General features: G+C 46.8%; 1 protein-coding gene and 1 long non-coding RNA gene across 11 annotated transcripts in view; one reads left to right on the forward strand and one right to left on the reverse strand.

The window, feature by feature from the left end:
- The window catches only part of LOC128345239 (uncharacterized), a 77,443-nt gene that overhangs the window by 29,637 nt on the left and 32,879 nt on the right, over positions 1-14,927 (forward strand). The gene's annotated exons all lie outside the window — the stretch shown is intronic.
- MEIKIN (meiotic kinetochore factor) overlaps positions 1-14,927 on the reverse strand; it is a 51,717-nt gene that overhangs the window by 13,300 nt on the left and 23,490 nt on the right. For all 8 annotated transcript variants that reach the window (XR_008316325.1, XM_053296882.1, XM_053296879.1 and 5 more), the window contains one exon: positions 9,671-9,796. Coding sequence is in view for 7 of the 8 variants with exons in the window: in XM_053296882.1 (XP_053152857.1) it covers positions 9,671-9,796 (126 nt within the window). In the remaining variant the exon portion in view is untranslated. The remainder of the gene's footprint in view (positions 1-9,670; positions 9,797-14,927) is intronic.

Genomic DNA, 14,927 nt, shown 5'->3' on the forward strand with positions numbered 1-14,927 from the left:
GAAAAAATAATCTATGATAACCAAGTAGTATCAGCCTTGAAATTCACACAGGTCTGCTTCTAGTCTCTTCCAAGCTGTGGCAAGCAAGGGTGTGGCAATTAATTGTGCTGGTCTATTCTGCAATAATCACAGGATGAGATCTTGGTCTTTATGTCATTTCCAGTACTGGGCTACCATACTGTCAGCTTGGCATGCTCATGAAATGGTTAGGCCCCCATGTCCTTGGTGAATAAGGTCTAGGATTTCCTTTCTCATAGTTTGTGGCAAAACAATATGATTTCATTTTATCAGTCCATCAGATTCAATAATTTTGCCATCTTTACAAAAGTATTTGCTTGGGAGCTCTAAAGTGTCATTGATATGTTTAGGCCATCCAGTCCTGATGTACTGTAAGACTTCTTGAAGTTCTGGATCATTATGAGTAGCTATTCTGAGCTGAAGTAGTCATTTACCACCCTGGGCCATTTTTGGAAGGGCGGTATATAAACTAAATAAATAAAAATAAAATTAAATTTATTCATTCATCCATCATATTTATATACCACCTGATATGTGCATCTCTAGGGGGTGTACAAAATTTAAAACACAAGAAATACAAAAAAGAGTAAACACAAATCAATTTCATGGAATAAAAAGTTAAAACCATCTCTTAGGATAAAAACAGATGTTTCTGTGAAAATGTGTGCTGCAATGAAAACTTGTACTTCCTCCTGTAGATCATAAGCATCTTCCTGCTTTGCAGGGCTTCATGAAAAGGCATCTATAATTACCGGCTTTCCCCCTGGAATATATTCAGCTATTGGGCTGAACCACAAAGTGGTGAATGTGGTTCAATGTTGGCGAGTGTAAAGTGATGCACATTGCGATGAAGAACCCCAACTTCAAGTATATGCTGATGGGATCTGAGCTGTCAGTGACTGACCAGGAGAGGGATCTTGGGGTCATGGTGGACAGCTCGTTGAAAGTGTCGACTCAATGTGCGGCAGCTGTGAAAAAGGCCAGTTCAATTCTTGAAATCATTAGGAAGGGGATTGAAAATAAAACGGCTAATATTATAATGCCCTTATACAAAACTATGGTGCGGCCACACCTGGAGTACTGCATACAATTCTGGTCACCACATCTTAAAAAGGACATTGTAGAACTGGAAAAGGTGCAGAAGAGGGCAACCAAGATGATCAGGGGCCTAGAGCACCTTTCTTATGAGGCAAGGCTAAAACACCTGGGGCTTTTTAGTTTAGAAAAAATACAACTGCATGAAGACATGATAGAAGTCTATAAAATCATACATGGTGTGGAGAAGGTGGATAGAGAGAAATTCTTCTCCCTCTCCCATAACACTAGAACCAGGGGTCATCCCATGAAATTGATTGCCAGGAAATCTAGGACCAACAAACAGAAGTACTTTTTCACACAATGCATAATCAACTTGTGGAATTCTCTGCCATGAGATATGGTAACAGCCAACAACCCAGTCAGTGTTTCTCAACCTTTTTGGAGTCAAGGACCGCTAAATTCCTCGTGCAGAGTTTCAAGGACTGCTACATTCTTCATGTGGTTTCCCAGACCAGCAGTTAGTAAAGGAGTTTCAAGTTTAAGTCTATCTATCTATCTATCTCTCTATCTACCTACCTATCTACCTACCTAACAGACTTCTATACTGCCCAAAACTTGCATCTCTGGGCAGTTTACAATTAAAATAATATAAGCATTAAAATCATTAAATTTGGAATCTTTTGCAAACATGGAATATTAGGGGTTCTCAACCTTGGGTCCCCAGATGTTGGTGGACTTCAACTCCCATAACCCCCAACCACAATGGCATTTGGCCATTATGGCTGGGGATTATGGGAGTTGAAGCCTAAAAGCCTGGGTGAACAAATATGCCTCCAGTATGTGCGGGGTGGGGGTGCTTGTGATTACTCAATGGAGAGGGGATGTTGGGCCATTAGAAAAATTCAAAAACTATGAAGCCAACATACAAGCAAGCTTTTGAATTCCCCAAAACTCTTCATCAGGCTGGATGTCAAGCAAAGCAAAAAGGAGGTGAGGAGAGGATTGCTGGGCAAGTTGTCAGTAGAGCCCAAAGTCTACAGTTTAACCCTCTCTTGATGGAGGTGGAGTTTTAGCCGGAGTTGTGTAGTCGCAGGGCCGGATCCAGACCACGTTAGTCAGGACCACCCACTGAAGTGAATTTAGTCATCTCTCATTTGTGTCAATGCTGCTTGGTCATGATCACCTGGCTTGATCTGGATCCTGCTCTTAATTGTGCACTTTGTGAGGCGGACCTAATGAAACCCACGCAGGTCCTCCAAAACTCCTTAAAAACAGTTACGTGGCAGGTGCTGGGGATGGGTTTTTTTTATGGTGAAAGAAAACGTGAAGAAGAGCGGTGGGGAGCTGGTGTTAAAGGGAAGGGGGCAATTCTGAGATGGCGGGCGCGAGGCGTTGTAGTGGTGGATGGCTCTTCTTCCTTGCTGGGGAGACGAGGATCTGTTCAGGGTGGGCGAGGCAATGGTGCACTGCGCTCGGAAGGTTGCCTAGGTCCAAGAGCTGCTGCTGCTGCTGCTGTGCTTGCGCACCAGAGTGTAGCAGGTGTTTCTCTATTCTCTCTCGCAGCGCACGCCGCTGTGCCCCCTCCCAACTCCCCTGCATGCGCCAATCACACCAGCCTGCCTTTGGGGCCACGCAGCTCATGTGGTCCCACATGCTGCCCATGCATCGCTGCGAGGCAAGCCAAGGCAGCCCTCCTCCCTCCCTCCACTGCTTAGCCCTCACCGCAGCGTGATCCCGGCCAGAGGTTGTCCCCCCCCGCCCGGCGAAGTCATAAAGGGGACTGCCGTCTTCCACCGGTGGTGCAGACCAGGGGGTTATAGGGGGCCAAGGGACCACAATGGCCCACCAATGCAAGAGGGAAACAGCATTCCCTCTCAAGGTGCCTTGGCCGCAACAGGCATCTGGTTTTAAATCAGTTGGGATCGGACACGAACCGTGCTGGGCATCAAATCCCCAGGATCACTTCATTCTAGTGCCATTCATCCAATGAACCTTTTGCATGAATGCACAAAATGGTCTCTTGCCTCTCCCCTGCACCATGCCGCCTCCCTCCACCACTTAGCCCTCCTTGGTACGTGTGCTTGCTCCCCCTCCCCGAGGAAGGTCCACTTGCACTCCCTTTCTGTAAAGCCTGAGCCAAGGTGGCCCTCCTCCCTCCCTCCACCACTTAGCCCTCACCACAGCATGATCCTGGCCACAGGTTCCACCCCCTGGCGAGGTCACAAAGGAGATTACCGTCTTCCACCAGCAGTGCAGACCAGGTGGTTACAGGGGGCTGAGGCACCACAACACCCCACCGATGCAAGAGGGAAACAGAGTTTCCTCTCAAGGCGCCTCGGTTGCAACAGGCATGTAAAAACACTGACAATGCAGTGGTGCTTGATCCAAATCTTTCCCTTTTATTAAGGACACCAAGCATTTGTGTTCAGTGAGCAGTCTGAAGGATGGCAGACCACACAAGTATCTGTAGAAGCTTTCCTAAACACCCAAACACCAGCTAAGCATTCTCTCTCTATTTGTGCATAATGTTTTTCTGCTTCTGTGAGCTTTCTAGAGCAAAATGTGACCAGCATCTACACATGCAAATGGAGTAGTAGGCCATAGATATGGTGTGCCTAGGCCACAGATACTTGCATCAGCAATAACCTCTGTAGGCTTGTTAGCATCATAAAATTGTAAGTCTGGGGCATTTTAGAGCATACCCTTTATCTTTATAAAGGCTGCCTTTTAGTCTGACCCTCAGACCCAAGATGTATTGGAGCAATGGCTTACTATCTTGACTTAAAACAGGCAGGTTTAGTCACTGTGCCTCTGTGGGAAGATCTTGCAAGTATCAACTAAGACAATTCACCATTCCCAGAAAGTGTATCAATTCAGTAATGTTTGTTTGTGCTTCTAAATTTCCGGTTTTGTCATTCTCTTCTAGTGATATGCTATGTATTAAAATGTCAACTATAAAAACAATAACCCCTTTTACCCTCCTGAGGAGTTTGTTCATCTTTCTCTGGAAGATCTTGGGAGCACTAATGATCCCAAATGGCAAGCACTGAAAACAAAATCTCCCCAAATGCGTTATAGATGTTGTTAGTTTGGCATTCTGGTCTGTCAGAGGTACTTGCCAGAAGCCACTTGAAATATTCAAGCTGGAAAATAATTTAGCTCCAGTCACTTTTGGAAGTAGATCTTTCAGCATTGATTATTTTTCTCTAACTACTTCTTCATTTAGCTTTTAAAGGTCTACACAGATTCAGATTTTTCCACTTTTCTTCATAACTGGGACCATTGGAGTGCGCCATGATGTAGGCTCTACGATTTCCTAAATTATACCATGTCCCTTCATCCTTTTCAGCTCCATGCCCACTTTGTGGAGTAATGGCTTAGTATCTTGTTTTAAATTAAGGTCCACAGAGTCTTCCTGTAATACGCCAAAGTAAAGTAAGCAATTTCCAAGTTTTGTGGGTTTAAAACTTAGACTTCTGACACCATGTCATGGAAGCTCAGAGGATAGCAGCCATTATGGTAAAGGCTTCTTTATTGTGGTGCAGTAACAGAACAAGTTCAACAAGAGGAACAGGCAGGATAAAGAAAGGACTCTATCTCTAGTAAGTATCACTTCCAAACACTAGTGCCACCTACTGACTAGGACATATTACAACATTTCCACACACTCAGTTTGTAGGGATGTGCACAGATGTTTCAGCGGGGTGGGGAGCAGTACCTTTAAACATAAGTAAAGCTCCTCCACCACCTCTCCGCTTTCCTGGGCATGGCACTGCACCACTCAGATGTCCACAAGTGGCTGTGGGGCTTCACTCAGTAGCCTGCATTTGGCAGTGGGATGCACATGGCCACTGCATATGTGTGGAGGGCATGTGCATAAGCATGGTGTTGCTGACCACACACGACCACTGCACATGCACAGTGGCCATGCATGTCCCACCACCGTACACAGGCTGCTGGTTGAAACCCTGTGGCTGTGCATAGACTTCTGAGGGGCATAGCACCATGCCTGGAAAAGTGGTGGGGCAGCGGTGGAGCAGGTAAGGACCTGCTTTACACATGCTTTGAAGTACTAACCACCATCTGGTTAAGGTTGGACTCACAGTCACACCCCACCTTCGCAGGGGTGAGGGACCTATTAGGATGGTCCGCCCAAGGAGGTTATTGGCTCCAATATGATTTCAAGAAGCCTTGGAGGGATTTAGTGTTGGCTCTGCTGGTAATCCTGTTGATGCCCTGGTGGAGAACTGGAACAGCAAACTCACCGGGGCAGTAGACATGATCGCTCCTAAGCGTCCTCTCCGACCTGCTTCAAAATTGGCCCCTTGGTATACAGAAGAACTAAGGGGGCTGAAGCAGCAAGGTAGACGACTGGAGCGCAGGTGGAGAAATCGGCTTGAATCCGACAGATTGCAACATAGAGCTCATTTGAAGATCTATGCTCAGGCAATACGTGCGGCAAAGAAGCTATTCTTTTCTGCCCGTATTGCATCCGCAAGTTCACGTCCAGCAGAGTTATTCAGGGTTGTGAGAGGGCTAGTGAGTGCCCCTCCTCCCTTGAATCAGAATCTGAAAGCATCGATTACCCGCTGTGATGTGTTTAATGAATTCTTTGTGGAGAAAAGTCTCTTGTATTCGGGCCGACTTAGATTCCATCTCGACAATTACTTCAGTGTCTGATGTGGAGGTGTCCAGCGATTCCTCTTATGCAGTTAGGTTGGATCAGTTCCAGTTTGTGACTCCTGAGGATATGGACAAGCTGATTGGAATGGTGTGGCCCACCACCTGTCTTCTTGACTCTTGCCCGACATGGCTTATACTATATGGAAGGGCGGTTGTTGTAGAAGGCCTGGTAGAGATTATAAATGCGTCTCTGAGGGAAGGTAGGATGCCTCCTAGTCTTAAGGAGGCAATTATTAGACCACTTCTGAAGAAGCCTACCTTGGATCCCTCAGAGCTAAGTAACTACAGGCCTGTCTCCAACCTTCAGTGGCTGGGCAAGGTAACTGAGAGGGTGGTGGCCTCCCAGCTCCAGACAGTCTTGGAGGAAACTGATTATCTAGACCCATTTCAAACTGGCTTTTGGGCTGGCTATGGGGTGGAGACTGCCTTGGTCGGCCTGATGGATTATCTCCAACAGGGAATTGACAGAGGAAGTGTGACTCTGTTGGTCCTTTTGGAACTCTTGGCGGCTTTCGATACTATCGACCATAGTATCCTTCTGGAGCGTCTGAGGGGGTTGGGGGGGTGAGAGGTACTGCTCTTCACTGGTTCCGCTCCTACCTCTCAGGCAGGTTCCAGATGGTGTCGATTGGAGACTGTTGTTCTTCACAATCTGAACTTTTGTAAGGTGCCCCTCAGGGCTCCAATTGTCTCCAATGTTGTTTAACATCTACATGAAACTGCTGGGAGAGATCATCAGGAAATTCAATGCAGGGTGTTACCAGCAGTATGCTGATGACACCCAAATCTATTTCTCCATGTCAGCATCATCGAGAGAGGGCATAACCTCCCTAAATGCCTGCCTGGAGTCGGTAATGGGCTGGATGAGGGATAACAAACTGAGACTGAATCCAGGTAAGACGGAGGTACTCATGGTGCAGGGCCGATCTGCCTGTTCTGGATGGGGTCATACCCCTGGATGGGGTTATACCCAGAAGGAACAGGTACGCAGTCTGGGGGTGCTTCTGGATCCGAGTCTCTCCCTGGTGTCCCAGGTTGAGGCAGTGGCCAGCGGTGCCTTCTATCAGCTCCGGCTGATACGCCAGCTGCGTCCATTTCTTGAGATAGATTACCTCAAAAGAGTGGTACATCTGCTGGTAACCTCCAGACCGGATTACTGTAATGCACTCTATCTGGGGCTGCCCTTGTACGTAGTCTGGAAACTACAGTTGGTCCAGAATGCGGCAGCCAGGCTGGTCTCTGGGTCATCTAGGAGAGACCATATTACTCCTGTATTGAAGGAGTTACTCTGGCTCACAATTTGTTTCCGGGCAAAATACAAGGTGTTAGTTATAACCTATAAAGCCCTGAACAGCTTGGGCCCTGGGTATTTAAGAGAACGTCTTCTTTGTCATGAACCCAACCGTCCATTGAGATCATCAGGAGAGGTCTGTCTGCATTTGCCACCGGCTCATCTGGTGGCTACGCAGGGACGGGCCTTCTCCATTGCTGCCCCGAGGCTTTGGAATGCACTCCCTAGTGAAATAAGAGCCTCCCCATCTCTGACAGCTTTTAAAAGGTCTTTAAAGACACATCTGTTCACCCAGGCTGTTAACTGATACTGTTTTGATTGTTTTTAATGTTGTTTTAGAGCATTGTTTTTAAAAAAATTTAAACTGTTGTGTTTTAAATTTCTTGTTTTTGTTTTTAACTAATGTTTTAATGTTTTTATCTGTTGTAAACCGCCCAGAGACATAAGTTTTGGGTGCTATAAAAATATGTAAATAAATAAATAAATAAATAAATAAATAAATAAATAATAGTTCCTCATGAAATAAACCTCTCTGTCTAGAAAACTTCTTAGAGGAAAGCTTGTGAAAAAACTGTTTTAAACAAGAACAGGGAGAAATGATAAGACATCAACAGCCCAAACATTTACATTTACATAGGATCTGGCTTTTAAGGCCATAACAATATTTAACGAGCTGGAAAGGTCCTCACTTCTGAGCAAATGCATAAGCTTGCCCAATCCATTCAAAGAATTGCCTCTATCTCATTTTAGTGTTTACAGGCTTCTCTTTAAAGTCCATAGTGAATGACAGCAGAAAAACATCCAGATTACGTTTATTAACATACTGTATTTCACCTCCACCCTTCAACTGCATAGTCTCCAAGATGGGTTATAAGTCATATTTTAACACAATATCTACAGAAGGATATTGACAATATAATTACAGTTACAAAACGAAAAAGCCATTAACTGCCCAAGCAAAACAGCTTCTAAATGCTAGCAAATTAGGCACCTGTTAAACAAATATTTAAGAAGGAGAAGCTTAATAGATAGGTTGCCACTGAAAAGGCCTTTTCTCTGGTAGCCACCCACCTTACCTCTGAAGAGCAGGGCCTCTGACAACCATCTTAAAAATCAGGCAATCCCTTCAGGTATCAGGACTTTAAATGTTTCAGGACTTTAAATGTTACAATTACAACCAGCACTCTGAATCCTGCCCAGAAACAAACTAGTAAAATATGATCCATTCTACTTATTCTACTTAACAGCCTAGATGCTGTATTCAGAAACAACTGAAGTTGATCACCCTTGTTCAAACAAATCAGGGTGATGAAAGTTTGAGAATAAGAATGACAATTAATATAAAATAATACAAACCAATGGGGGAATTGCCTAATCCTATAGAAATATTAAAGAAAGAAGATGTGGACATACTGGTGAAAGACCACTGGGAAACTCAAGAAAGCCCCTCTGAGCGTTTTAAGGAAAGAGCAAGATACAAGTAAAACAAACAGTGCCATTCTGTGAGTGGTCTTGGTGGTCAGAAAAAAAATGAATGTTGGTCTAGTGTGTTCGGTCTTAGTCGTCTTTGGTTCAAAACGAATAAAGAGGCTATTACCATGATCACTGGAAACCAGACTAAGGGAGCCTAGCCCAGTTTCCAGTGATCGTCAGAACCACCAGCCTCACAGGCAAGCCTGGTGGGTCCACAGTGGCTAGCCCACCTAACAACCCTTCCCCTTAAACCAACTTAATGGAGTGAGTGCTCCATTAACCTTGTTTTTGCAATTGTGTGTCAGACACAGCTGCTTGCAGACACGGCTGACACACTCAGTGGGCGGGGAGAGGGAAGGGGGGACCCGGTGCCTTCCGGGGCCGATGAACCACACAGCAGCGCTCCCCTTCCCCCAGAGCTCCCCAATGAGCTGCAGCCGGGTGCAGGAGCACCCGGCTAAAGCCACCACTCATCTGGGTGGCCGATCTGGTCACCCAACAATGAGGGACTGCTCGTGTGGGCTAAGCCCGCTCTCCCCGCTGAACCCCATGGGGCTCTACACCTTGATTGTGTGTACAGCCTCATAATATTCTTAGAATAGCAAGCCAATTTTGAAGTGTCTATATGAATATGGTAATATGGATCACATACTTCATTGTTAGTCATGACTAAACACAATGGCCAGATTTGTCAAGAGTAAATTACCGCAAATCCCAATTATTCCAATGGTGCTTAGTCATGACTAACTTAATCAGAATGTATCACCTATATATTAGATGAAAAAATACAGACATACAGACACACTTAGTGCTTTAAAGTGTGTGTGTGTGTGTGTGTGTGTGTGTGTGTGTGTGTGTATAAAAAAATCAGGGAAGCACAACTGAAGCAGGCAGAGGGGGCAAGACTGATGGCTGATCCAGCAGCTGACTTCACAGAACATACAACTGCCATAAAAACTATGAAACCAAAAAGAAACAATGCTCATACCATGACCTTTAAATATTATATCTGTCTTCATATTTCAAAGATAAGGATCTTGGATTTTGAAGTCATTTGACATATTATATAGTACGTTTTTGAAAACAACAGTGGGGGGAAACAAGAGTGGTCCAAAGGTATTTTAGATTAGCATTGCACCAAGTTAAAAATAAATAATAATTCATAACCTGATGAATAGTACTTTCTGGAGACAGAGATTCAGGAACAATTTCTTCAGAATTTACACATGTGTCCATTGTATTTGGAAAGATATCACCACTAGATGAGACCTTGTGTACCGACGACAAGTCCAGCTATAGTAAACAAAAACACAAGGCATTATCATTAAAACAGACCTAAGATCCTGAAGGTGAAGCAAGCTTCTTTAGTGGACTGATCTCTTCTCATACCCTATTTGTGTACCTTGCTTGTGTCCCAAAAAGACAGCAACAGTCCATCTCTTTGTCTGTACATTAATGTCATTGATGACTTAGTCTCCCTCAATACTAGAGATGTGCAATTTGAGTCATGTGACTTATGAGGGGCCCGATTTGAATTGAATCACCCCTGATTTGACACAAATTGATGTGAGTTGCAGGTGCCATTTTATCTCTATGTTTCCCCCTTACTGATTGGTTTTCTGGTACTGGCTTCTGATTGGCTTGAGATCTCCTTGCTTCTTGGTTGGCATGTTGTCATTTGAATCTAGTGTTGACATAGGCAACTGTGCCCCCACTGGCTGGGTGGACAGAAAAGGGAGGGGGAGGCCAAAGGAGAGATTTCCAAAATGTATTTAAGGGGCTGCTTGGAGACAGACAGATAGAGAGCAATTTTGTGCCTCAGAGAAGGATCAGTGAAGGACTGCAGCAGCACTGAGAGGAAAGCACAGGGTGGTGGTCTGGGCTGGCCGGCCCACCTGGCCCAGTAAGTGGAGAGACACAGAGTGCCTACTGGGCTTATCTGACTCTCTGCTAACAACCACTTTCTTCTTCGTCTTTTTTGGCCTCCCCCTCCTTTTGCCTTCCCTTCCTTTTGTCTAACTTGACCCATTTTTGATCAGTCCCCTCAAAATCAAGCCCCACCCCTAATGATTTTTTTTTAAAATATATATTTTTTAAAGAACTTACCCCCTCTGGGGGACTTGCTCTAGGTGGCAAGGGAGGGCTTCAAGGGTCCCCTGCTGGCCCCGCCTCCCAAACCAGCCCATTTGGCCAGCTCTTCAGCTCATTTGAGGCTTCTCCCTCCAGCACGTCGGCCATGTTGGAGGCCGCCACATCTGTGCAATCAGCCTCTGCATGGCCTGATTAATTCCTTTAAAAAACATGAACACCTCCCCCACCCCAAACCGGTGGGGGTAAGGGGTTCGAGGAGGTACTGGACCAAACTGGCCCAGTGCAGACTCGAACCAAACCAAGCCAGCTGGTTCCATGCACACCCCTAGTGGAGACTGAGGTAGAAGTGTGTGTGTGTGGGGGGGGAAGCACTGTTCTAAGGCATGCGCACGTGTGCTCACACATTTTTGGATATCCGCTCAGTTCATTTTAGATCCCTCTCAGGCTGAATCAGGAAGGCCCCACTCTGAATGCATGTGTGCACACACTGCCTTGATACTGCCACCCAGAACAAATCTCATTATGCACAAAGATGGAAAAAAATTTAGAGGGACCACTGGTGTTTGGGGGTTTCCCCTCAGGGAAGAAACTCTTCTTCCTGTGGCAGCAGAGGAAGAAGTGTCATCGGCTGCTAGCCCAGCCACATCACTCTCTCCATGCCCCACTGGCAGTGTGACCTCCCCCAACCCCAAACTGAGATTAAGGAGGAGCAGGCGGATGTCATTCCAGTTGTTCCTGGACCTTCTCAGTCCTAGACAAAGGGTGGTGGTGGCGAACCCCAGAACCAATATGCAGCCCCAGTACCACTAACAGTAAACCAGTCCCAGACCGACAGCAGCATGGTGTGGGAGCACTTTTAGATTTGCCATGGTAACCCACAACATGCTGTCTGCATCCACTAAAGGACACAGGAGAGCAGGGGGACCCTAAGTGTTTTGGGATGGGGATGCTGCAGCTCCTGTGATGGCATCACCTGGGGGTCTCTACCCCTGCTAGCAGCAATGGGCCTGGTGTGTTAGCAGCAAAGCACCAGCTCCTGCTCCCAAGCAGAATAAATTGCCTGTGCCGTAGGTGGGCAAGCGGTCTAGTCACCTAGAGCCTCATCTCATCAAATTGGCTATGATGCAAATTGGTACCACTCATGGGGAGATGATCACTTTGGACAACCAGCCATTCTAGGTGATGAAGAATGCCAGCTTCTGCCGGCTGCTCTGATTGCTTGCCCCTGACTAAAACATGCTCTCATGCACCACCTTCAGCAGGCGGGTGGTGCCCTCCCTGTACTGGTCATGCAGGGAGGCCATGTCGGTGCACTGATGGGAATAGGAGAGAGAGGGGACATCTGCTATTAATGGCATGGCCAGCTCTTCCCATTCAATGAAGCACAGATGGGCTGTGCAGCATGCGGAGCAGCTGGATACTGACTATACCACAGGTGAGCTGTCAGTGGCAATGGATCATCAAGTGGGGGAAATGGGTGTCCGGACAGCCAAAACCTGGCCAAGGATTCATGGTCACAGACAACTGCAATGTAACTAGGGCAGCGGAGCAGGGTTAATTTGTGCCCATCTGTTGTGTGGCACACATTCTGGATCTGGTCATGTGGGATATGCTTGGCACTTCTGGGGCTGTGGCCAGACGAGACATCCCTGCGGCAAGGGCTGGGCACCATCCTGCTGTTTCCATGACTGCTCTTGTGAAGAGGTGCCACAAGATAGCAGCTTTCTTCCACTGGAGTGAAAGAGGTAGGTGGGTGCTCAAGGAGAGGCAGATTGAGCTCCACCATAACCCCCAGTCCCTCAGGATGTTTCAACGCCAGTAGAACTCCACCTTTCTCTTGCTCTGGCACCTGCAGAGCAAGAGGCAGTCATCAATGCCCTGGCAAGGATGCATGGCTTGGAAGTATGCCACCTGTCCAACCAGGACTGGGCACTCCTTTCTGAGGCTGTCTTGGCACTTGGGCTGTTCTTTGTTGCTGCAAACAGCTTGTGTGCCGAGACAGCAAAGCTAAGCTAGGCTTGTCCACCACTCTTCTCAAGAGGACAATGGGTGAGCTCCAGACCTCAAGCAATTGCCTTGGCAGGCTGGCTGAGGACTTAAGTGGTGGATTGGCTGAGCACACTCTTGGGTGTACTGGCAACACATGTTTTGTCCTGCCTATGTGACCCAAGGATGAAGAGCAATGCAGTAACCCCTGATGAGCTGCCCAGGTGGAGGGACCTCCTGGCTGAAGAGGTTAGACAAGCAAAGGATAGGAGGCTGGGGCACAATCAGGAGGATGGTGCCAGGGCACCTATTGCTAGTGCACACTCTACCCCTAGCAGCACCCTCATTGTGACTTCCTCCTCCAGCAGCGTGGTGTCCCTGGTAGGGCCAAGTGAGCCAGTGGTTCCTCCTCCGCATTCCACCTGGTGGTTCATGGAGGAGTTCCTTGGAGCCTTGCCAGGGGGACGGGAGGAGCCCACCAAGCCTGCAGCAGTGCTGAGCAGCGTGTGCTGCAGTACCTGTAAGAGCTAATGGCAGGCCAAGAGATGGAGCCGATCCATTTTGAGGCAACAGGTTGCCAAGTCTGGCTGGACTTGGTGGCGGTTTCCGGATGGTTCATCTCGTGCCTGCCAAACAGCGTCCAGACTGAGTGTTCTCCATGGCCAGGGATGTGGTAACATCCCATCACTCACGCTTGAATGCTGAAATGGTAGAGCAGCTGGTATTCCTGAAGGCCAACCTCCCCCTGCTGGGCTATCCCAAGCTGGCCATGAAGGCCAAGTGACTCATGGTTACCCCCACCCAATGCAACAACTCTGCCAGCTCACCCCATCCTGGTCAACCCCAAACCCAGATGTGTCACAGTCTGCCTGTTAATGCTGCTGACACACGCATACATGTACGCCACTGCCATGGTCAGTGACAAGCTATGGACTGGTGCCCTGACCCATGTGTCAGCCGGGGCCCAGCACCAACCTGAGGCCATAGTGTTATCCAGACACAGGCATTATTATTATGAATATTTATATACTGCGTTTCAACTAAAGTTCCCAAACTTTAGTTGAAGTTTACACACAGAAATATAAAGAAAGAGATTGATCCCTGTCCCTAAAGGGTTCACAATTTAAAAAGAAACATAAGACAGATACCAGCAACAGCCACCAGAGGGATGCTGTGCTGGGATTGGATAAGGCCAGTTGCTCTCCCCTTGCACAATATAGAAAATCACCACTTTAAAATTGTGCCTCTTTGCTTAGTTAGCAGGGGATATGCACTTATGCTGGAGAAAATGCTTAGGCAGGCAGGGATATACACTTTTGCTGCAGGGGAAGAAAAGACGACTTTTCATGGAATGAGCCTGAAAGCTTTTTTTCTTGTCAGACCATTGGTCCATCAGGCCATGACTGTTCTGTCTTGCTGTCTCTCTGTGGCAGGAAGGAAGGTTTGATTTTGTCGTTTTCTCAGTACTGAGTAACTAAGTATAATATGCTTGCTGTGTTATTGCTTGCTGCTATAACTGGTTTTACTTGATCTCAAATTGACAAAGGCAGAACTTGGGTAGATGCTTGCCTGCCTGGAGTTGTGGTTTGGTCTGTTTGTGAGATGGTGTGGCAAAAAATGGACAGTGGCAGCTCTCTGTGTAATATGTTTTGGGGATTGCTGTGACGAGCTCCATGTCTGGCCTTGAGACTAACTTGTGCTTCACTCACTGATCTAGACTGCTCTGCAATCTGCATTCTGTACTGCAAAGTGTGCTCGGTCAAAATGGGGTTGAAGATATTCTAGTTGAGCTTATGGCTTGCCGGCTGCTTAGGATGCTGCTGTGGCAACTGTTTCAATGCTGAGTCATAACTGTGTGCGAGAGAGCAACTTGTGCCAGTGATGTTACTGCAGTGCAGGCACTGTGGCTGGCAGTGGATTCTGGGTCAGTGAATCTTTTTTGGCCCTCTTTGGACTGTGTGTTTGGCAAAAAGTGGTATTCTGTGTTTGGAGAGACTGTGTGCTTCTGGTCTGCAGTGTTTTTCAAGACAGGGTTTCAAAACGTGTGCACTCTGCTTGTCTTGGCCATAGGGGAAAATGGGCAACTTGAACCAGCACATTGTTCCCCATGGGTAGGACCTAGGGACACCAAAGTGCATTGGGTGGTACAGCATGCTGAGTGCTACCTATCACACCCACCCACAAAAGAAGTGGGGAATTTTAAAAAACAAAAAGCCCCATAGTATCCTATCGATTTTAAAAAAAAGAATGGCGTGGGGGGGGGATTTAATCAAATGCTTGCCCATTTCTTATGTGGGTTGGGCAGCAGGTAGCACTTTTCCATGGTTGAATTATTCAATTTTTTCAA

This window comes from Hemicordylus capensis, chromosome 2 (genome assembly GCF_027244095.1).
Source record: "Hemicordylus capensis ecotype Gifberg chromosome 2, rHemCap1.1.pri, whole genome shotgun sequence".
Lineage (NCBI taxonomy): Eukaryota > Metazoa > Chordata > Lepidosauria > Squamata > Cordylidae > Hemicordylus > Hemicordylus capensis.